At 39.7% G+C, this 22,816-nt stretch overlaps 2 protein-coding genes and 1 pseudogene across 3 annotated transcripts; all 3 read right to left on the bottom strand.

Moving 5' to 3' along the window:
• Nucleotides 1-1,673: 1,673 nt before the first annotated feature.
• Nucleotides 1,674-5,569, bottom strand: LOC118839144 (olfactory receptor 51I2-like). Of its 2 annotated transcripts, XM_036746586.1 has the most exons (2): nt 5,543-5,569; nt 1,674-2,612 (listed from the first exon to the last, which is right to left on the bottom strand). In XM_036746586.1, exons 1-2 carry the CDS (start codon nt 5,567-5,569, stop codon nt 1,674-1,676), a joined length of 966 nt encoding a protein of 321 aa, XP_036602481.1. The 2 variants fall into 2 exon arrangements, with proteins under 2 accessions (XP_036602481.1, XP_036602482.1); XM_036746587.1 differs by lacking the exon at nt 5,543-5,569 and having other exon boundaries at nt 1,674-2,636.
• An 11,802-nt stretch (nt 5,570-17,371) lies between these two features.
• LOC118836629 lies at nt 17,372-18,318 on the bottom strand (annotated as a pseudogene).
• Nucleotides 18,319-21,877: 3,559 nt separating this feature from the next.
• On the bottom strand, nt 21,878-22,816 carry LOC118836628 (olfactory receptor 51L1-like). The gene has a single exon (XM_036743868.1). The coding sequence runs from the start codon at nt 22,814-22,816 to the stop codon at nt 21,878-21,880; it is 939 nt and encodes a 312-aa protein (XP_036599763.1).

The raw sequence follows: 22,816 nt of genomic DNA, 5'->3' as shown, positions 1-22,816 counted from the left end.
TTCAGGTAGCATGCTGAATAGCAGCAAATAAGAGACTCAGAGATAAACAGGGAAATCAGACCCTTCAGTACCAAAATACTCTACCACAAAGTAGTCTTTTGCTTTCCTGCCTTTTCTCCTGTCAAAGTAGTCACTTCTGCAGCCACAACGGAAGAGATGATTTAGGAAGACAAGCTTTTATTGGTTGTCTGTAGGCAGCACCAGTTAAGTAAAGGAAATATAGAGAGCTATCCTTGAGTAGGAAGACCTGAGTGGAAAGCACATTAGAGTTATTGGTAACAGCTGTTACATTTCTGCTCTCACACTCAGTTCATCTGCCACGCCTCCCTGATTTCACTAACAGGCTAAATGAATCTATATTTAGTATGAGTTTAACCTAAGTATTAGATATTAGCTCCCTGAGGACAGGGGCTACCTTTTGCCTCTTTTTGTTTCCCCAATGCTTATCACAATTCCTGACACATAGTAGGCACTTAATAAATGTTTGACTAATTGATCGATAGCATGCTAATTATAATGTTATACGTTAACCAGAACCCAAAGAAGTATTCGTGTATTGATTGGGATCATGATGATGAATTAGAAGCCTAAGAGTGGGCTAAACTTGTCAGGCTTGAAGTTAGGAAGCTCCTAAGACCTGAATGCAGTGACATTGGAAAGAGATATCATTCTAGACTGGGAACAGGGAATAAGAGAACTGTGAGTTAGCTCTAGTATCCTGAATCGGCCATGCTGGACAACATGAGAATAAAGGTCTGGGCTCTGCAGTATGGGTTAGGGGAAATTTTCACTGGGTGGGTAATTAGCACCATAATTCTGTACATTTTTAAAGAGGTTGTAAACTTGATTTATAGATAACAAAATCTGTGTTCAAATCCTTCAGTTGACTTGAATATGGAATGGGAGAGAGGTACAGATGCTTCATGTCTGAGTCAAACAGCAGTGGTAGCACATATTGAGGAATTAGTAGGAGTATAAAGTTCAAGTGGGGTTTTCAGCCCAAAAGTAATCAGACATTGGTACTGATAAGAGTATCAGATACAGACTAGTGCATGTCATTTGCCCTGAGTTTATACTGGTTATGGTGACCAGTAAGCCCCTGTTTTTTTTTCTTTCAGAAAACTCCTATGAGATTCTAGACTTATGGCATGTTATTAACCACTTTTTTTCATTGAGGGAATTTTGGCCAAGGGAGGTCAAGTACCCTACTGAAGGTAACATAATTAATAAATGCCATATCACACACTTGAGCCTCTATCTTCAACCTTCAAGACTAAAGCTCTTTTCATTTTGCTCCCTTTCTCTTTCATACTTTTGAGCTTCAGATTACTTTATGCTGGAGGATAATGATGACTCCATTAAACCATTAGCTGGGCTTGTGTCCTATCTAATCCATTAAACTGGGTTTACAGAATCATAAATAAAGAGTTAGAAGGGAATTCAGAGACCATCTAGTTGAACTTCTTAGAGTTGCCTAAAGGTTGGGATTTTATCTCTACCATCAGATTTGGAGTCTCTCCCTCTGTGTTTTTCACTCTAGTAGAAGATTGAAAAAGAGCTTTCTCTATTCATGGTGCTAAGTGTCTGCCCTTTGTACCCAGTCTACCACCACCACTACCACCACCACAAACACCAAAGGATATCTAGGATCCTGTAACTATTCCCTGGACAAATCACCCCTGGTCCTTTCTCCTTAGCATTTTGATCAGTGCCTCGCGGATGTGCTTGGACTTGACACTATAGATGATAGGATTGAGAACAGGGGGCACAATCAAATAGACATAGGCAACAAGGGCATGAACAATGGGGGGTGCATGCCTACCAAAGCGGTGGATCATGGACACTCCAATTACTGGGATGTAGAAGACCAAAACAGCCAGAATGTGGGAAACACAGGTGTTAAGGGCCCGAATCCGTTCTCGAGGAGAGGCCAAACCCATCACTGTATGTAAGATGAGTCCATAGGAGAGAACAATTAGCAAGGAATCAATGCCCACTGTAGACAGCACTACATAGAGTCCATATAGGATATTGACAGTGATGTCAGCACAGGCCCGTTTCATAACATCTGCATGAAAACAAAATGAATGGGACAGAAGAATTTTTCTAGGACAAAAGTTCAGCCTCTTGAGCAAGAAAGGGACAGGAAAGAGTGAGACAGTGGCACGAGCCACAATAGTCATTCCAATCCTGCCAATGACACTGTTGGTAAGGACAGAGGCATAGCGCAGTGGGTTAGAGATGGCCACAAAGCGGTCAAAAGACATGGCCAGAAGCACTGAAGACTCCACAACAGAGAAGGAATGGAGGAAAAACATCTGGACCAAGCAGGCATCGAAGGCTATGTGGCGATAGTCAAACCAGAGTACAGACAAGGTTGTGGGAAGTGTGCACATAGTAAGACCCAGATCAGTGAGAGCCAACATGGAAAGGAAGTAATACATGGGCTGGTGCAGACTGGGAGTCCTCCTCACAGCTAGCAGGATCAGACAGTTGCCTGTGAGAGCCACAGTGTAAATGGAAGAGAAAGGGATGGAGACCCATCTATGTACAGCTTCCAGACCTGGAATGCCAATCAGCAGGAAAGCAGATGGCTGGAAGAAAGAGCTGTTCTTGTGGGAGTGGAGAAGGGACATTCTTGGAGGACAAGAGTAGACACTTAAAAGATCACACTTCCTCAGTCTTTCCAGACAGACCTAGAGAGGAGATAAAACAAAAGTCTACTGTTTTTCCTTCCATGGGCATGTAGAAGGGACCCTAGATGTTTTCCTCAGACTCCAGTTATTGAAACTTGGACCCACTTGGAGTTATAAGACAGTATTTAAGGACCTCTCAATAGCTGTCCTCATCATGCATCTTGGAGTTATTATTTGGAACTCATTCCTTTTATAGGTTCCCTGAGCTACAATTACAAACTAACAAACAAAAACGTTTTAAGATGGAATTAGATACATTTAAGAATGAAAGAAGTCTGACAGTTTCCTAAGGGAAGCTTGCAGGGTTTAGTCAACTTCAGCTTTTAGAAGACCACATCAGAGAAAGAAACCATGGTTTAGAACAAGCTAGTTTAGAGCCCCTGCCAGACCTAGAGTTATTGGTTGGGCACTAGGGAGACAACTTTGGGACTGATTGGCATTTGGGGCTGGGCAGTAATTGCTTCAGGTGGGCTTTGACCCACAGTTTGAATATTACAGCAAAAGGACTTCTGAGGCTATAAGCCTTCATTTTCTTCCTGCTATGATTGGGCTTAAGGTGGCAGTGAGGAGAGGAATAATCCTTAGGTAATAATAACTCACGTTTGCATAATATTTTAAAGTTTGTAGAGTGTTTTATATGCATTATCTCATTTGATTCTGAGGATATTCCTGATAAAGGGGCACCATTATTATGGCCATTATACAGATGAGGAAACTGAGAAATTAAGTTAATTGCACGGGGTCACATTGATAGTAAATTTCTGAGGTGAGATTCAAATGTAAGCCTTCCCTATTCCAGTTCTAGTGTTCTAAATGTTTTACACTTCCTATTAGGAGATAGGGTATTGACCTTTTTCTCCATCTCCTTTCCTTGACTGGTCCCTCTCTAATGATAGAATATGTCATGTACTGACAGGGGTAAAGAATTGATGGAGTCATTTTAATAATGGACTTAACAGGAAAGTAAGATACACAATAACTATAACAATATAAATGGGAAGAATGCTAATTATAAAGTGATGAAATTAAATGCTACAAGAATGATACAGAGTAAGTTTGACTCCAAAGAAGAGATTCTTTACCTGTTCCTTAGCAGAAATGGGTGTCCACAGATGTCGAACATTACTTACATCTCATTTTTTCTCTGATGTGTTAATTGGTTTTGCTTGAATTTTTTTTTACATTTTATTCCTTTCTCTTTAAGAAAAAAAATATTTGTTATAAGGGATGACTCTTAAGGGGAATGAGGAAGGAGTGGGAGAAATACAAAGGGGAATATAATTTTAATGAAAGGACAAAAGATACCAGTAAAATTTATTTTTTAAAAGAGAAATATGTGCCTTTATCTACCTTTGCATTCCTTCTCTGAAAGGTTTCTCACATTTGTTCTTTTCTTCTCTCCCCACAACATATTCTAGTTCAGGATCATTGCCTTTTGGCTGGAATATAAGACAAGTTTAGTCTTCCAATCCATCATGCATATGCTGCCAGTGTAATCTTCTGGATAACTTCTATGTTCACAAAAAAAAAAAACAAAACAAAACTCAAAGAGATCAGATTGACAATGAGACAAAATAATGCCAAAGCTTTATCCTGAGATTTTAGACCATCTATAATCTAGTAGTTCTATCCTGCTTCTCTTTTTATTTTCCAGCAACATTTAGTATGTATTCAGCACCTACCAAACACAGAGCATTCTTCTAGCTCTGAGGCAATACAAAAATGGAAAATGACACAATCTTGACTTCAAGGTACTTACATTGTAACTCCTTGTATGTTTTAGTTTCTGCACCTTTGGCAATGAAATTCCTTAAACTTTTATTCCTCTCTTCTACCCTACCCATCATGACTCCCTCCTCAAAAACAAATAAACAAAAAAACCCCAAAGAACCTGATTCATAACTCATTTTAAGATTTCCCTGTAAATTTTGCATTTATTTTGCATATGCTGCATTTGCCTGTATATTCAGTATTATTAATTTATGTTTTTATTTATTCATATATCTTAACTATTGTGATCTATCTTACTTTCATACCATTGACTCCTCAAATAGATAGCTATGCTCTTTCCATAGTTACCAACCCAGGACTTTGTTTATAGATGAGGGGAATCAATCCCCAGATTGGAGGATGTCCTGCTGTCTTACTTCTCCCTATTCCTGTACATCTCCCAGTCACCAAGACTAGGTTGAAAAATGTCTTCAAGCCCAGCCAAGCCTTAATTCTCCTTATTCAAAGTGGGTCTTGGGACCTGAACCTTTGTATGACCTAAAATGTTGCCTGAGCGTAAATTTCAATTCACTCTTCAGCTCAAACTGGGGTTTACTCTACTTTACAAAAGGCAGGTAATTTAAATGGGCAGTTTCTCCCCCTCCATTTTCTCTTTCTATTTCACTATATTGGGTAGAGGGAAATAAGCTGAAAGGAGCAAGACTATAAGGGAGACCCTGGGTGATTCATATTAAGGAATTATTATCATTTCCTTATAATCGTATTAAGCAAAGGTAATCCTAACTTCAAAGTGTGTATAGTTATACTGAATTGCTACCTAATCCAGTCTTGTATTTGAGCAGAATCATCTTTGCCACCTGAATGTAACCGTGAACAATTCATATAATCCCTTTGATTCTTAGCTTTCTCATCTAAAAATGACTTGCTAATAATAATTACCTACCTAGATAATTGTGAATATTCAATGAGAAAGCAGATATGAGAGTGCTATTATAAATCATTTCCTCCTCTTCCTGCTTGGACACTTCTCCAGCTTCATAGTCACAGTAAGTCAGAGGTAGATATGAAGGAGAGTGAAGAGATGAAAAAGGAAGGAGAAGGAAGATGGAAGAGGCAGGGATAAATAATTGGGAGGACACCATTACCCTTGGTCCAAGGTAGGCAAGAAATGGATATTTTTAAAAGACTACATCTCTTTCTTCCTTCTTCTGCTTCCACCACAAAAAGACATTTCATCCTATTCATTTCTATCAGTCAAGATCAGCAGGACTACTGGAGAGAGGGAGTCAAATCTGACAGGTCGGGAAGGACTATAAAGACCATGAGGAGGGAAGAGTCGTCTTGTGCTCAGAGTAGGAGAAAATGTGTAGGAATAAAGCAAGTAAGGGATTAAAGAGAAAAGAAAGCTTTAACTTCTAGGGGAAAAAAGATGAAGAAAAGATAAAGAAAATAGATAAAGAAAAACTATTCAAAGAGATGGTCTTCCAAAGTGACAAGGGACAGTCAGAACTATATCTAAGGCTGAATTCTAAAACTATCCTACTTATGTACCTACACCTTCCCATATACTCAAAGGGGAATCTCTTTTTAAAAATATGGTTTCAAATTCTGAGCCAACCCTTCAGAAAGAAAATCCATATATTGCAGGAATGCAGATGTTTCTGGGCCACTGTCTAGTTCCCCTTGTTAGCTCCCATTTGTCTGCCCATTCTGTTTCACTGCTGTTTCTTCCACTAAGGAGGAGCAAAGTGACAAAGAAAAAATTAAATATGAAGAGTCATTGCTTATGCATCCATGCATTGAAATGTGAAGCCCCAGCTCCACTTAGTTTGGGCAAGTCATTTATTATAATCCCTGGCACTACATTTCCTTTTATTTTAATAAAATGATGGTACTAGACTAGATGAACTCTAAACTACTTCCTAGATTTAAAATTTCTAGAATGTCAGAGGAACTGACTTATTAACTGCCCTTTTTCCTCACATCATAATCTATATCCTATTTCAGGTCAAGGGCTCTCTCCAGCTAAAAGAGGCCATGACTATGGAAACAGGAGCAAAACATATTGCTCAGTAGTGCTATTTGTCATTTTAAGGAGATGTGATTATGTTATGGAGAGCTCACTAAATTAGGAGTTAGGAAATCTTGGTTAAAGTCCTGACTCTATTTTTCCTTTATCATAAATTGGGCAGATGCAAATAGGGTCTCAGTTTCCCCACTTGCAAATTGAAAGTGCTGGGCCAGACAATCTGTGTGCTCCCTTCAAACTCAGATATTCTTTGCCTCTGTGGTTTTGAAGTAAGAACTGAGAAGTATGAGCTGGCCCCAAGCTTTCAGGTAATCATAAAATGTTTCTCGTGGAAGGGACACTGAGAAACCATTTTAGCTCTCCCTATGCCACTGGACACCCCCAATATTCCCTTATTGACCTCTTGGGTATGTGTGGTGTGTGTGTGTGTGTGTGTGTGTGCATGCGTGTGCGTGTGTGCATGTGCATATGTGTGTATATGGGACTGAGCGTGTGTTTTCCCTCACTACATTCATAGTTTCATAACACTCTTAGTCATCCCTTATGACAAACAGTACTTGAATTTTATGAAGGCAGCCATGTCTAGTCCATTTTCTACTATATTTTTCTATGTATTATCTACTTTCTTCATTTCTTCACATCTGCTTCCCATTTCACTTTCTATCAACTCCAAAATTAAGGGCTGAAGAACAAAGAAAACTTCAAATCTGATATACCCTCTGTTTACAAGCAGCTATAGGTAGGAATCAAAGTATCAGCTCCTGTATGATTTTCCATGGAAGACTATTGTCAACTATTTATAGGACTATTTAAAAAGATAGATAATTACCTTATCTAACTATTTCTAACTATATAACATATATCTATAAGACAGAATGATAGATAATGCTATCTTAGATCAGGTCCCAGCCCATGTCCACTAACCTCAGCTTTCACATTATAGTTAGGTGCTGCTGTTCATTCTGCCTTATCCAGTCACTTACATAGCCTAAGGTCACCTTTGCTGATCCCTTATGCCTCTGCAGAGGAAAGCTCACCTGAAAACTGTAATCCCCTAGAGAACCCAGAAATCTGGGTAGGCTACGGCCTCAGAGGAAACACACTTTGTTTGGCTGAGTCCTTTTGCAATAGACTTTTTAGGTGGGGCCTAGGGTGGAATAAGACTGCCAGGGGAATTTATGGGACTGCTTAGGTACAAAGTGGTAAAGAAAAGGGGGAAGATGAGAGAAGAAAAAAGTGAGCAAAGAGAGAAAGAAGGGGAAAACAAAAAAGGAAGGACAAAAAGGTGGGGAGGATGATAGTAGATTATAATACTTAAGAGGGCATGAGGTTAAAGAGAAATGGAGATCAATAGGAAACTAGTACAAATGCATAAGACCAAAAGCGATTGCCCAAATGGATAGGGAATCAAAGAACGTGAAGAAATAGTCATCAAAACAATTGCAAACTTCTAACAACCATATGAAATATTGTTCCAAATCACAAATGACATGAGAAATGCAAATCAAAACAATTCCAATGGTTCCCCTCATACCCAGCAATTTGAGAAAGATGAAAATGATTTCGTTGTTGAATGGGTTGAGGAAGAAAAGGAAGGTTAATACCCTATTGGTGAAGCTGTGAATTGGTCTAACCATTCTAGAAAGCAATTTGGAATTGTGCTAAGAATAATTTCCATATCCTTTGACCTAGAGATCATATGAATAGCCATATAAACCAAGGAGATCATTGATAAAAAAGAGAGGTTCCTTATACACCAAAATGCAATATCAATTTTTAGAAGTTTTTTAGTAGTGTCAAAGAGCTAGAAACAGAGTGGTTGGGGAAAGGCCAAATGAGGTGTGGTACATTAAGGTAATAGAATATTACTATGCTGTAAGATATGATAGATACAATTAATACAAAGAATAAAGTAAAGACTTATATGAACTGATCATAATGAAACAAGCAGAACCAGGAAAATAAAGCACACAAGGACTAGTGCAATAGAAATGCAAATAAAAATAATAACAAGTCAGTAAAAATGGAATCATGAAATTGTAATAAGCATGCTAAGCCCTAACAAAAAGACATGAAACATACCTTCTGCTTTTTTTTTTTTGCAAAAGTGGAGAATTATAGGTGTGAAACACCAAATAAAATGCTGTACTTGGCTGACTTGTTGGATAGTTTTGCTGAACTGTTTTGTTTTCCTCTTTAATATTCTACATTGGAATGGATGATTCTCTGGGAGGGGGAAGATAGACAAATGTATTTTGAAATGTAACTGAGGTAAAAAAAAAGATAAAAACATTTTTAAAAAGAAGAAAAAGTGAGCATTTAGATGAAGTTGGTCTTTTTTATCATCACTGTTATTCATCTTATGAGATATATTGCAATGTAATCAACTTTTCTATTGTTTAACCAATATTCTCAGGGTGTTTCGCCTCCACCACAATTTTGTGGCATAGACTAGAAGTATAAACGATGTTCCTGAGCATTGATATAAGTAAAATTGTTAAAGTGGGAATTTTTGTTCAGAAGCCTTGACACTTTTTTTTTTTCAAATCACAGGGGGCTCTATCCCCACAACAATGAGAATAACAAGCCCCATATTGGTGGGGCTGAGGCTTGAGTGGGTGGCCATTCTCAAAAATTATTCACATTATAACTAGAGAGCCCAAAAAAGGCCAAGAGTAACCTATGGGAAGAAAATTCTAATTTGTTTAGGAAGGAGAGTTTAAGTTTTAGTGATTTGGCATATAGGAAGACATGTAAGTTTGGAGGGAAAGCATGGCATTTTGTGCAATTCTTACATCTGAATTTGAGCCACTTACATTATTTTGAATGAAGGATCACTGGAGATTTTATGGGTTTTAAGGTTTAGAGGTTTGTTCAATTTGTCCTATTCACTTAAACTCCTATATTTATCGGCAAAGGCCTCTCCAAATTAATATTTAACACTGAAAAACTCACTACTGGCTTCACAAGAATTAGGGTACTTGCTCTTTACTCAGGCATGTGGTTTGGGCAGGGTTTATTCCTAAGGAGTCTATTTTCTAATGAGAGGAGGTTATAGACTCATTAAACCTACATCATTATGTGCTTGGAACAAATTATTTAAAGCTTCATATAAGGTTATTCTCTAGAATGTCCCCAAAGGCGGGAGTAGAAATATTCTCAGTATACCATAAGCATGAATGGGACAAAAGAAATGCTAAACATAAAAGGTCCATACAAAGCACTAACAGAACAATTTAAAAACCCCAATTCAATATATCTCCTATTAAAATCTACTGATAATGATACCTAAATCTCATCTAACCATAAACCAATTTACTGGATTGCTAATTGACTGTTAGTATCTGTTTGATGATAAAACAGCAAGGCTTAGTTAATCCTTTTGTCAGTAGATATCCTTTTCAAGGCACTGGAGAGTTACTAGGTATTCCTTCCTTATGGATATTTAGCTCTGACCCAATGGTACCCAGGCCCTCTAGATATTTCAGAACTTGCAAGGTTGCTTCCAAGCTTGGCTATTTTAAGTATAGATATCTACTGAAGAAGATCAGAAAAGATACACACACACACACACACACACACACACACACACACAGAGTCCAGATCAGGTTAGACTAGACAAGGCATATGCTGCAGATGCTAAATGCTCATTGGCAAATAAAGTCTAGGATGGGGATGAGGGTAAGTAATTACTTCCTTGACGCTCACTCAGGAAGCAACATGGGAAAGTCTTGAAATGATTTGCAGCTGGAAAGGAAGAGAGAATTGAGAGGTCAGACATTCCCTTTCCTATATCCACTGAGTCATCAGGTCTTCTAACTCCACGACCAAAGAGGGGCTTAACCCTTTTAAATCAGAGACCAAAATGACCAAAAGCGGTCCCTAAAGCTCTCGCTGCCAATGGATGGACTCTATTTGCCAATTCATCCTCACTACCACTGTTGTTCTGGTAACTCAGTATCTGGATTTGGGAAGAGTAAAGGAGAAAATCCAAAAATAAGGCTTATAGGTCCAAAGGACATTTAATAAAAGATATTATATATGTCCAATAGAATACTTGAGAGGACTAGAAAAAAGAGAATATGCTGCTATCTTTTAAATATGCATGGAAATTGAAGTAGTTCTGTGAATAGCTTCTAAGATGGCTTCTGAAACTACCCTTTTGTGCAGAAAAAGTTCCTACTGTGATCTATGTTATGGATGCTCCCTCATTTTCAAAGGTTCTAGGAAAGTGTTTGGTGATGAGCAAGGTGTTACTTGTTACCTTTGCTCCCAGATCCAGACTTTGGTATCTCTGAGTAGCCCAAGGACGATGAAGCCTATTTCACAGGATGCAAGATCTGCTGATGGCTGTGGGGTTGATTGGGAGAGGGAGTGTTCAGAGAAGTAGCGAGACATTTAGTGAACAAGAAAACCTTTCCTGTACCTCTAACATCTGAATTAAGGTCATTTGTTGAAACAAGCTGAATGAGCATTTGTTGTATGAGTTTTAAGAAGTTTTTTTTCCCCTTAGGATATTTTTATTTATGCCTTTTGCTTTAATGTTGTCAATATTTCCTCCTGTATCTCTCTTATTCTCTCTCTCTCAGGGAGATGATGTCTCTTATAACAAAGAATTTTTTTTAAAAGGTAAGAACAAAAAATAATCCAAACCAATGAAAACATTCCAAAAGTCATGATATGTTCAATATTACAGGGATCTCTGTATGACTTCTTGCAGTTTTAAGGTGAGGAAACTTGATCAATTTCTACCACACATTTAAATTTCTCCATTAGGTTTGTTTTTGGGGCATGAGAGTCATAGGACCATAATATCACCCCCTCCCCAAATAAATACTTTCCTGACATGGACAAATAAGGGTGATGAGGATAATCATACCTATGATATCAGGTACCATGAGGGCATTTGGGCCCAGGCAATAATAATAACTTACATTTATATGGTGCCTAACATTTATATAGTGCCTGGTACTGTGCTAAGCATTGTACAAATATTATCCCATTTGATTTTCATAACAATGCTGAGAAGTAAGTGATATTATTATCCCCATTTTACAGGTGAGGAAACTGAGGCAAAATGTGTTTAAGTGACTTGCCTTGGGTGATACAGCTAATGTCAGGCTAGATTTGAGCTGAGGTTTCCTTGAATTCAGCTGCCCAGACACTCATCAGTAGCTAGACATTCATAAATGAAGTTATAACTTGGGAGGCTGGAGGAGATCCTTTTTATTTGTTTTAGGGGAAAAGAAAACAAAGAGAAAAATAATTAAAATGTGCTAAATACAGAGACAGTAGCCAATTAATAGTGGCTTGAACTTCCCCAGGAAATTCTTATTCTAAGTTGGCTTGCTATTTCTGAGATGCCAACTCTGAGTCGTTTTCTCCAATGGAGCTCAAAGGACTTCTGGTGGATTGCTTAGAGCACTTTTTTTTCCTTTGGGGTGGTGGGGAGAAGGGAAAAGAGCAACCTTTTATTAAGTGCTTACTATGTGCTAAATTGTATGCTATGTGATCTGCAAATGTCATTTGACCCTCACAACAACCATTGAAGTAGGTGCTGTTATTATCCCCATTGACAGATGAGGAAACTGAGGCAAACAGAGTTTAAGTAACTTATCCACTGTCACTCACCTAGTAAGTGACCAAGGCTGGATTTGAATCCAAGTTTCCTGACTCCAGGTCCAGCTCTCTATCCACTGCTTCACCAAGCTGGGATTTTGTACATGAGTACCAGCTGAGAATCTGTGGTCTGCTGTTGTGGGTTTGGCAAGGGAAATCAGCTTTTAATACACAAATAAGATCCAAACATGGGTGGAAAGATCTCAGTTATTAAAATAGTTATGTATAAATGTGTGTATACATATTCCATTTTAAGCAATATTAACCCATTTGTATTCTCTAGAGGAGAAATGGCACTTGAAGTTACAGAAGTTATTCTAATTTATCCTAATAAGCAAATATATCCTTAGAGATATTTAGAGATTTAATTTATATTTATTTCTAGAGATACATTTATATTTTTATAGATTTTTACTAAAACACATTCTTATATATTTATAGAGATATGTATTTAGATGAGGAAATTTGAGGAACAAAGAGTTGGGTATTTCTGAATAACAGCAACAAAGGGTGTTCTGAGGTTCACTTTCAAAGGGAGGTCTTTTTCCAAACCTCTGCCTGGGTGTGTCTCTTTACAGTAGGCAAATGATCCCTTCCTGAAGTGCCTGACAGGAAATTAGAGGCAGACAGAAACAACAATGAAAGGTTGTTTTCAAAAGCAGGAGTGCCAAAGAAAAGAGAGGGAAGGGAAAGTAACTTGGGTGGAACTTTATCAATGGAGGAGGAATTTCTAGGATGTTTTCCCACAACAAGCCTATATTACTGTCTCCATTTTACAGACAGAGTAATTGAGGCTCAGAGAGATTCTATGACCTGACCTAGGCCATGAAGCTAGTAAATGGTAGAATTGGGATTTAAATCTACATTTTTCCTTATTTCCTGATTCTCAGTTCATCCTTTCTACTACATCAAGCAATTTCCTGTCTGTTATTGGCTTGCTAGGAATATATATTATGTGAAAATATGTTATTGTGTGATTAAAAAATCCCAGTATGGACTCTCCATGTATGGGGACTTCCTCATTCCACTCTACCCCTCTTCTTCCTGCCCCAACCCTGGAAGGCAAGAATTGACCTGAGCAACCTGTGATTCTTCCTACCCCAATAGCTTCTCTGAGTCACAGTGGGAGCTGAGGCCTAGCCTGGTGCTCTGGGCTGGCCAGGCCAAAGTAAACAGAACCAGGAATCAAGCCTAGATTTTTATGACCCTTGTTCCCCAGAGACATTGTTTCACTGGGGAAAAAAAAATTTCTCTCACAGAAACAAGTGCCTGTGTGGCTCTCATGACCTCATGGGTCTGGCACAGTGCAGGCCAAAAGTCATCTGGGCAAGTTGGTTCAGCTGCAACAGCTCCCAAGAGGCCCTCTCCTCCAGGAAGTCTTCCTAAAGAGAGAACCTCCTTATGATTCCCTCCTCCCTATTTCTAAGACAGCTCAGTGCCCAGTACAATGCTTCTGTCTTTAGTGACTGATGCAAAGGAACCCTTCAGTTAGAGGGATAGGAGATAATGTTCTTTATTGCCCAGTCAACTTAGTGTCCTGGTTCACCATCTCTTTGCCCCAGTCTTTTCGGACTCCAGTCACAGAATCACAGAATATTAGAGTTGGAAGATCATCGGAAGCTATCAGAGCAAAACTGCAAAATAATCCCCACTATATCACGCCTGTCAAGTTAGCCAACCTTGGCTCAGACATCCTCTCCCTTTCTGCCAGGGAAAAGGAATTCATTACCAGTGGAGGCAGACCGTTATACTTTGGGATGAGAAAAAGGAATAAACATTTATGTTCCAGACACTGCACTAAGTAGTTTACAAATATTATCTCATTTGATCCTAAGCCTTTGGCATGTTTAGTTAGACAGTTTTTTCTCCTGTCAAATCTAAATCTTCCTCTAACAAATTGTATCTGTTGTCCCTATTTTTGTCCTCTGGAGCCAAGCAAAACAAGTTAGCAAGTCTTTCACATGACAGTCTTTTATTTTTTATTTTTGCTTTTTGCAAGGCAATCGTGGTCCCACAATTAGTAAGTGTCAAGTGTCTGAGATCAGATCTAATTTAAACTCAGTTCCTCCTGACTCCAAGACCGGTGCGCTATCCGCTGTACCATCTAGCTGCCCCAACAGTCTTTCAAATAGGTAAAGACACCCATCTTGTCTTTTATTCCCCAGGCCAACACTCCCATTTCCTTTAACAAATACTCATATGACATGAATTCAAGTCCCTTCACTGTTCTGGTTAATTTCATCTAAATGTTCTCCAGCTTAAGCAACATCCTTCTTAAAATGTGGCAGACATACCTTAAAACAATACTTCACAAATTGTCAGACAATCTTATGCTTAGAGAATGGGAATGCCTGGTGTGATAGGAAACATGTGATCCCTGTACTTCAAGAATCCTCCGTATGAAGCAGGAGATAAAACCTTTTAGCAGGGAAGCCCCCTGGTCTCAGATGACAGATATGATCTCTGCCTTTGGGTTGGGAGTGAGGATCCATTTACAGTTGGGGAGTCACTGATATGAGGGAATAGATAAGGTTTCTTCTTTTGGGTTACCCTCAGTCTAACATGGAGGAAATGGCTTCAGCCCAAGGAGCTCCTAATCTAAGCAGGAATATCTCCGAGTCTGTGATTATCTTGGCCACTTCTCTTCCCTTTTCTGAACCTCAGTTTTCCCATCTGCATAATAAGGGGGTTTGACTGGATAATCTGTACCTTTCAGCTCCAAACCTCTTTGAGAATGAAGAGTCTGAAGCCTGTCCTTGGGAATCTCCACAATGGAGGGTCAATCTCAATTTCCTGGAGGTGGGTAATTCTGTGGTTCTCACTGTCCCACTGTGGTGCCTTGCATTGACAACTTCTGGTTAGGGAATTGAGCTAAATCATGACAGTTACATTTGCGGGGAGGGGGAAGTGTCTGTCCTCAATCCACTTCTCCTTTCTTGCTGCACTATTTCCTCGGTGAACCTCATTTGATTTTAATTACTACTTCCATGCAGATGACTACTAAATCTGTATCTCTCTGATCTCTTCTGAGGCCCTGATCTGTATCTCACGTTGCCTAATGGTATTTTATTAACTCCTATGAATTCTACCAGCTAAAATAAAACCGAAATAATCCCACACTCCTTCACTGGACTTTGCTATTTATTAACATCAACGTCATTCATCCTGCTTTCCAGGTTTCTAAACTTGGGATTATATTTGTGTCTTCCATTAGAGAAGTGGCTAGGAATAAGGACAAAGTGCTGGAACTGGACTAAGGAAGAACAGGGCTAATATTCAGACTCCAATATTTATTAGTTTTATGACCATAAACAACTTGATTTAGCATAGATTATTGATCTATTTTTGTTGTGCAGTTGTTTGGCTGTATGACCCTAGGCAAGTCACTTAGCCCTGTTTGCCTCATTTCCTCATCAGTAAAATGAACTGGAGAAGGAAATGGCAAACCATTGTAGTGTCTTTTCTAAGAAAACCCTAAATGGGATCATAAAGCATAACATATGACTAAAATGACTAAACAACAACATATCTAAACATTTTTTAAATGTGTTGTCAGGAGTGAAAGAGAAAAAAAGGAAAAGAAAATGATATTTGAACCACGAGGGTTCTCTTGCTTCAGGAGAAGTGGGGGAGCTAACATTGTTGAAAGAAATACATGCCAGAATCCAGAGAATAAAAAGGAGGACTTGTGACCTTGATCCAGGGACTAAAGTAGATTCAGATTTTTTTTTAAATAGAAAACCAATTTTATTTATTTTTACAGAAAATCACATTTGCTTGCATATATATGTCTATATACATACACACATACATATGTCATTATACATACATATATATATATATATATATTAAATTGCCAACTGGAAAAATAGGGCAATGTTTTATTTAAATCAAATTGGATATCTAATAGAAAGCAGGTAGTGATAATATATCTATAATATATATATATGTAGCAACAAATGAGATTAATATCCTGGCATCCAAGGGATTCTCTCCATGTAAAACACCACAAACAGGTACTGATAAGGAGCATATCAAAAATCAAACACTCCTCCAAATAAGACTACATGTGGATTTGTGATGGATTTAAAAATAAAACACTTATCATTAAAGGCTTTCATTTAGGACACGTTTCTTCGAATTCCATGGTGCTTATTTGTGGCATGTCAAATCCATCTTACGAGATGGGCAAGCCCACAGCTGAGTTTTTCTTAAAAACAGTCAAAAGGCTGTGTCGTGTGGACATTGGCCAAACGAATCACTATGTAGAAACATATTCACAAAGGTGTTGCCCAATTGTCATCATTATTTTTTAAACATTCAATTCTGTGATTTACAAGAAATATTCAGATGGATATAAGTAGGTAATCTTCTCTTGTGAGGCTCAATAACATCCAAAAACCTTTATTTCTCACCCATTCACATCTTCTACAGAATAGGTGCTTCAGAAATGTTTGCTGAATGAATACATGAGAGAAAGCATTCTGGGAGGCAGTGAGGTGTGTTAGAAGGAACACTGGATCTAAAGTCAGAGGACATGGGTTCAAAAACCAGCTCTTACACTTGTTAGGTCATGGGTAAATTTTGACAACCTGGAGCTTTACTTTCCTCATCTGTAAAATGAAACAGCTGGACTCTCTAAAGCACCTTCTAGCTATGAAGCCTATAATTTTATAAATGAATGAATGAGTGTGCCATTGCTGCAAAAGCTTTTCTAGATATTCAAGAAAATGGTTAAAACTATCGAAGTTTTTATTGTCACATTCAGAAGTCTAAAGCCAAAATTTATAAATCAGAAACACCACCCCCCATTTCATGAGAATAATCGTCTCTCAGTAACATTTCGAGTCAAAACAAGCCAATTCCCGGATGATTTATACCTTACACAACATATTTTTCCACCTTCCAAAGTCATTAGAAAGGGAAGATTTCTGCTAGAATCAATTGTAAACATATTGCTGAGAGCCTGGACACCCTATTTTTCAATACAGCAAGCTTCTTCCTTTGACCTTTGCTAAAAAGTCAGCTTCCCAGAACTGCTAAAGACTGAGAGAACAGCAAAGCGATCCTGAAATCTCGCGTGAATGTCACCAACTGACATTGTCCTCCAAAATGTGACTTATTAGGAAGCACAAAAGTTCTCTGTGAGAATCAGAAGACCGTCTAGTATCACTGCCATGTTCCAATCACTGCCCCGCCTTAGCCTCTAGCCCAGAGTTTAGGTGGAGGTGCAGAATTAATAGATCAGGAAGTACAAAGTCATATGGCAGAGGCTACCCTGCACAGCCAGCTAAGTTTATCTTTTTGACTCCAATGCCTGATTCCAGTAGTGCAAAAGGGAGAGTTGCTGACACCTATAATGATCAGCAATAGCAGATTCAGGAGCATCCCCAGAGTGAATTGATGGTTAGAAATCCAGGAGGGCTGGCTTGAGACCCTCTTATGTTGTTTCTGAGAATAAACTAAGATATTTTACTCGTAAAAGTTGGTTGTTGGTAACAGCAAAGTATTTAGCTGGGACATCTCCCCCTTCACTATGTTTGGCTCTTGATCTTTTTCAATCTATTTCTTCCAAATTCTTTTTCTTGGTTTGGCTCTTGACATTTGGATGGTCGATGATCTCACACAATGCCACACATCTTAGGATAAGACCCAAGAGATTGTGCTGCCACCCCATATGGTAAGGACTGTAAAGAAGAGCCAGGCTTAAGTCACTGGTAAGGAAGGTCCCTTCACCAAGCAAGGATGTCTTGTTTAAGTGGCAGTGTAAACCATTATGTAGCATGGAATGGAAATTTTTCAGGCAGTTCCCATGGAATGCATAGACACTATTTCAAAGAGAAAGTCAGGTGCAGGGACACTAGTGCCTGAAATTCCCGGTTTTTTGATCTTCACATACAGATTCCATGCCCCGTTATCTTTGTCATCTGCAGCCTGGAGAAGTTCCTTCAGGTTTGGTAGCATACTGGCATCTTTTAGCAGGGCCTCAAAGTCTTTGTTGTCCTGGCTAGCATAGGAGGCTGGGAATGGCTTCAGCATGGAGTCCCACTATAGGGCAGAGGCAAAGAAGCTGCACTGGAGATCTGTTTCCAGCACATGCCTCTGGGTTGCTTCCCTGGCTGCCTCCAGGCTGAAAGACTGTATCCCATTGGCAGAGTTGGAGGCACTCCGCATTCTATCAGCTCTCTGCATGCTGGGCCCACCTGGCTGGGCCCACCTGGCAGGTCCAATGAGCTCAGCCATAGAGCTTCCTGGCCTGCCCCAGCCGGCAGCTGCCACTGCTGCCACTGCTCGAAGGTTGAGATTTAAATTGTACTTCTTAATAAAGAATACTTGAACCAAAGCCAGGCCAAAGTCAGACCCAATGGGGTTATTTCTGAGAAGGAGCTAACATGAGATGAGACTATGTGGTAAGCCATACCCTAAGGTAGCTTTCCCACACAATGCTTTACTTCATCTTGGAAGGCAAAGACATCCAACTGATGGGAGAATTGAATAGATTCAATGCCTAGTGGCTCAAAGCATAATAAAATTTAATGATACACAGTGAAGGTCTTCCTACGGGTTGTGACACCTCCATGTCATACATCCTAATGAGTTCCAATCTCTGGGATTATACTCTGCCTATAGGTGAAGTGTGTTTTGGCCGTTGTTTCTCTGGACTACGTGATCAAGGCCCAGGGAGAGTATCGTGAAACCCATACAATCATGAGGGGATTATGCTGGGTGAAGGGGGTAAATTGTAATGAGTTAGAGAGAGGAAGGGAGTTGAGGAAAGAGATATCAGGAAGTTTGAGTTCAGTTCTTGGAACTATATTAAGAAAGAATGTTTATTCACTGCAGAACACTAGAAAGATGATAAGGTTGAAGTCTATGCCATATAGGCCTAGTTGATCTGAAGCCTAGACATGGGAACATTGTACTTGGGACATGTATACTACTTTCAAGACTATGTATCTGTATCCTTCCTTGAAGCCCATCTGAAGCGGCACCTCTGCCAACAAGTCTTCTCTGATAACCCCTGTCAGGGACAACTTTCCCTTTCCACATAGCACTTCATATTTCATATCTACAGTGTACTTTTGTGTTATTATGTACACTAGGTATCCATGATCAAGGCAGGAACTATGCTACCAATTTTTTTCTCCCTTTGAACGTATCATATTGTTCTGAAAGCAGAAGTTTAAAAAATGTTTATTGATTTGAATTAACTTGTATTGAATTGGCCTTCATGTAGACTCTGCCCTCATGGACCCCAGTCTAGCAAATGCTTCCCCTCAGGACCCTCTTCTCCAGTCTGACACAGACATACAGACAATGGGTTCATGGAAGTCAGGAGTTTAAAATTAGCAGAGGATGTTTAATGGAAGGACCATGATTTGTGGCATGACTTTTTTTCCAATTTATTTTTAAGTGATAGGGAAGTAGTAGAGAGACAAAAAACTTATTAATTGAAAATTTTCAAAAGAAAAAATATACAATTTAATTGGACATCCAGAGAACTTCAATTTGGATGGCTTTTAACCTCTTTCTCTGTGCCTTTTTATCTTCTTAAAATTCTTTGAAAACTACTTTTGAAGCTAATTATATGAAGGAGTATTCGAATATATACAAATGTATGTGTGTACACATATGTGCGTATGTATGCGTATATTTAAAAAAGAGCTTGTTTGATTTAGTCTTTGCATAATGAATGAGGCATTGCACCAGATAAGGAATATACACGTTCTCTGGGAACCCAAGAGTTCTCTGCAAGAATCTTAAAGCTAATTTTATATCCTCTTCACTCAAAAGGTCTTGATACTCATTCAAAAGGCCTTTTTTTCTGGTTTCCCCAACTCCTAGAGCACTCCTGTCTGATTACCTCCCAACTGTCCTGCATATATCTTCTGTATACAAAGTTGTTACATATTGTCTCCCTTACTAGAATGTGAGCTCCTTAAGCTCAGGGACTGTATTTTGTCTTTATATGTCAGGGCTTAGCAGAGTGGCTGGCACAGTATAATAAATGCCTGTTGTTGTTGATGATGATGACAGCTGGGTGCTAGAAAATCCACCTGAGAACAAATTGGCCCAGGTCTATGCTAAGATCTCTTTGCTCATAACAGTGCCACCTGGTGTTGTAGGGGCTTAACTAATTCCTCTCCAGTTCCACCGAGGTCCTGACCTACAACAGTGAAAAACAAATAAATAGATAGGTCATGAAAAACTGACTGTCATTTTATAGAGGGAGGAACATTCAGTATGTATCTAGATCATGAAGGTTCATTGAAGCTGGGGTTTAAAATAGAAGAAAAACATTCCTTCCTCCCTTGCAGAAAGGTTTACTGAAATAGGTGGACTCTAAAGAGCTGTTTCAGTGAATACAGGAATGTGGAACATTTGTGTTTTTCCAGGCCTGAGTGTTCTGGGTGTGGATTGGCCTGGGGTTGGTCCACTTCTTGTGATATCCCTGGAGAAGAGCTGAGAAGGACAGTTTCTTCCCTCACAAAGAGGTTACAGCAAACACAATAGGGCTTCACAATTAGGAATCCTAATGCTCACATCTGATCATGTCACCCCCGCTCCCAACATTCTATTAACTCCAGTGACTCACTATTTCCTCCAAAACTAGAAAAAATTTAAGTCCTGTTTGGCTTTGAAAGTCCTCTATAACTGAGCCTCATCCCCTTTTTTTTTACAATGTTCTTATACTTTTCTTCTCCCCACACAGCCAGATCCAGTGAGACTGAACTCCTTGCCTCAGTCCCTCGTGCATGACACTTCATCTCCCGACTCTGAGCATCTCTTTTCATCTCCCATGCCTAGAACTCCCTCCCTCTTCAACTCCACCTTCTAGTTTCCTTGGCTTCCTTCAAATCTCACCCAAAGCCTTAGCTCAAGTCATAACCTCTCCAAGAAGCCTTTCTGAGTCTTCCCTTATCTTAGTGTGACTCCTCTATGAGATTATCTCTAATTGACTGGTTTGTGCATAGTTGTTTGTATATTTGCCCCTCCATTAGAATGTGAGCTCCTTGAGTTTATGGGGCTTCTTTTTGCTTTTTGTTTTTTCCAGCCCTTAGCTCAAGTCCTGGACTATAGTAGGTGTTTAATACATGTGTATTCACTGATTGATTAACATTCAGATTAGCTAGGCCAAACATTGATTGATTTAAAGCCTTTAAAATTGTTTTTTGATTCTGCCTAATTCCTCTTCCCTCTAATGAGCATCATTACCCCCACACCCCAAATAAAAGCAACTGATTTCCTTCAGAATCACTTTGTGATCTCTATAAGATGCCCATTGTCTTAGTCCTTGAAGGTTAATGGATGGAATATTTCAAAAAGATCAGTGTTGGCCTTTAGAATATTTATAATTTCTATACCTTTCTCAAGCTCCTTCTTTGGTCCACAAATCCTGTTAAATAGGAGTCCCTCTCCTGCCAGCCTGAATCTGCAGGGGAAAGGAGGATTCAATGAACACTTGATCTGATTTTCTGGGCAGGACTGCTACAATTATTCCCCCACAACTGGGTTTTGGGAGGTGAGAAGGATAATCCAGGGATTTTATTTTATTCTAATCCCTTGGAAAACAGGATTCCATCACCCTTTCATTCACTCACACAGGAAAGTGAATAACAGCCTTCTCTCTGAAGAAGTTCATATTGGTGTCTAACCTCAGTCCCTCCTGCTTCATGGCCAGGCATACCTGTTCCCAAATTTCTAGATGGCTGGGAGCAATGAGAAACATGAATTTGGAGGGGATAGGGGACCTCAACCTCCAATGAGAACCTGAGTCCTGATTCACTTTGGAAAGCATATCCTAGTGATGTGGCCCCTTTGGGACAGGGGCAACTCTTGAAGTTGAAAGGCAACCAAGGACATCAAGCAGCCCACGACGGAGCTGATGAGACTGTATACCATAGACAAGGGGATGGAGGGCAGGGGATGCAAGCAGGGCAAGAGAGGAAAGGCTCCCTGGAAGTGAGCCAGGGAATAGGGATGAAGCAAAAAGTGGTCCATAAAAGGCAAGGAGGGCACAGAGGTGGGCAGTGAACGTTCTCAGAGCTTTGCGCTGCCCAACAGGAGATATCCTCTTCATCACTTCCCAAAATACTAGACAATAGGAGATGGTAATGAAGACTATATCCAAACTGGCTGTGGTGAGCATAGACACAGCTGGGTAGGTCCAGCTGAGCCCTCCACAGGAAAGCTGCAACACTTCTGTTGGGAAGCAGAAAGGGAGGGAAAGATTATGAACACTGCAGGAGGGTATCAACCAAGGAGTGGGCAGCAGTGTGATGATGGCCCGGAGGATGAAAGCCAGACTGGTCCAGGCAAGGTGGTTGGGGGTAAAGAATGCCAAATAGTAGAGAGGATGACATACAGCTAACCAACGGTCCAAGGCCATGGCCAGCAGTACAGAGGACTGTCCACTGGAGACAGCATAAAGGCAGCACATTTGGAGGAGACACACATCCCTAGAGATAGTAGGGACTGGGACCCACAGAGCATCCAGGATAGTGGGCAGCATAGAAAGGGCCAGACCTAAGTCAGTGGTGGCTAACAGAGCCAGGAGCAAGAACTGAGGTTGGTGCAGGTAGGTGTTGGCACAGATGGTGAGAAGCATCAGACCGTTTCCCAGAAGGGTGGTGCCATAGGTCAAACCAAGGATGGTGAGGAGTCCTGGGCCCCCTGGCCCTGGGAGGCTGGGCAGGAGGAAGGTCAGCACACCGGAGTGAGTATGGTTGTGGGTAGACAT

This window comes from Trichosurus vulpecula, chromosome 2 (assembly GCF_011100635.1).
Source record: "Trichosurus vulpecula isolate mTriVul1 chromosome 2, mTriVul1.pri, whole genome shotgun sequence".
NCBI classification, from domain to species: domain Eukaryota; kingdom Metazoa; phylum Chordata; class Mammalia; order Diprotodontia; family Phalangeridae; genus Trichosurus; species Trichosurus vulpecula.
This window is presented reverse-complemented; position numbering and strand designations above follow the sequence as displayed.

Coding starts and splice junctions, on each gene's coding strand:
- LOC118839144 (XM_036746586.1), bottom strand. CDS start 5,569: ATGGTGTCCTCCCAATTATTTATCCCT. Junction 2,613..5,542: donor CCTCCCAATTATTTATCCCT/GCCTCTTCCATC, acceptor CACTCCCACAAG/AACAGCTCTTTCTTCCAGCC.
- LOC118836628 (XM_036743868.1), bottom strand. CDS start 22,816: ATGTCTACCCACAACCATACTCACTCCGGTGTGCTGACCTTCCTCCTG.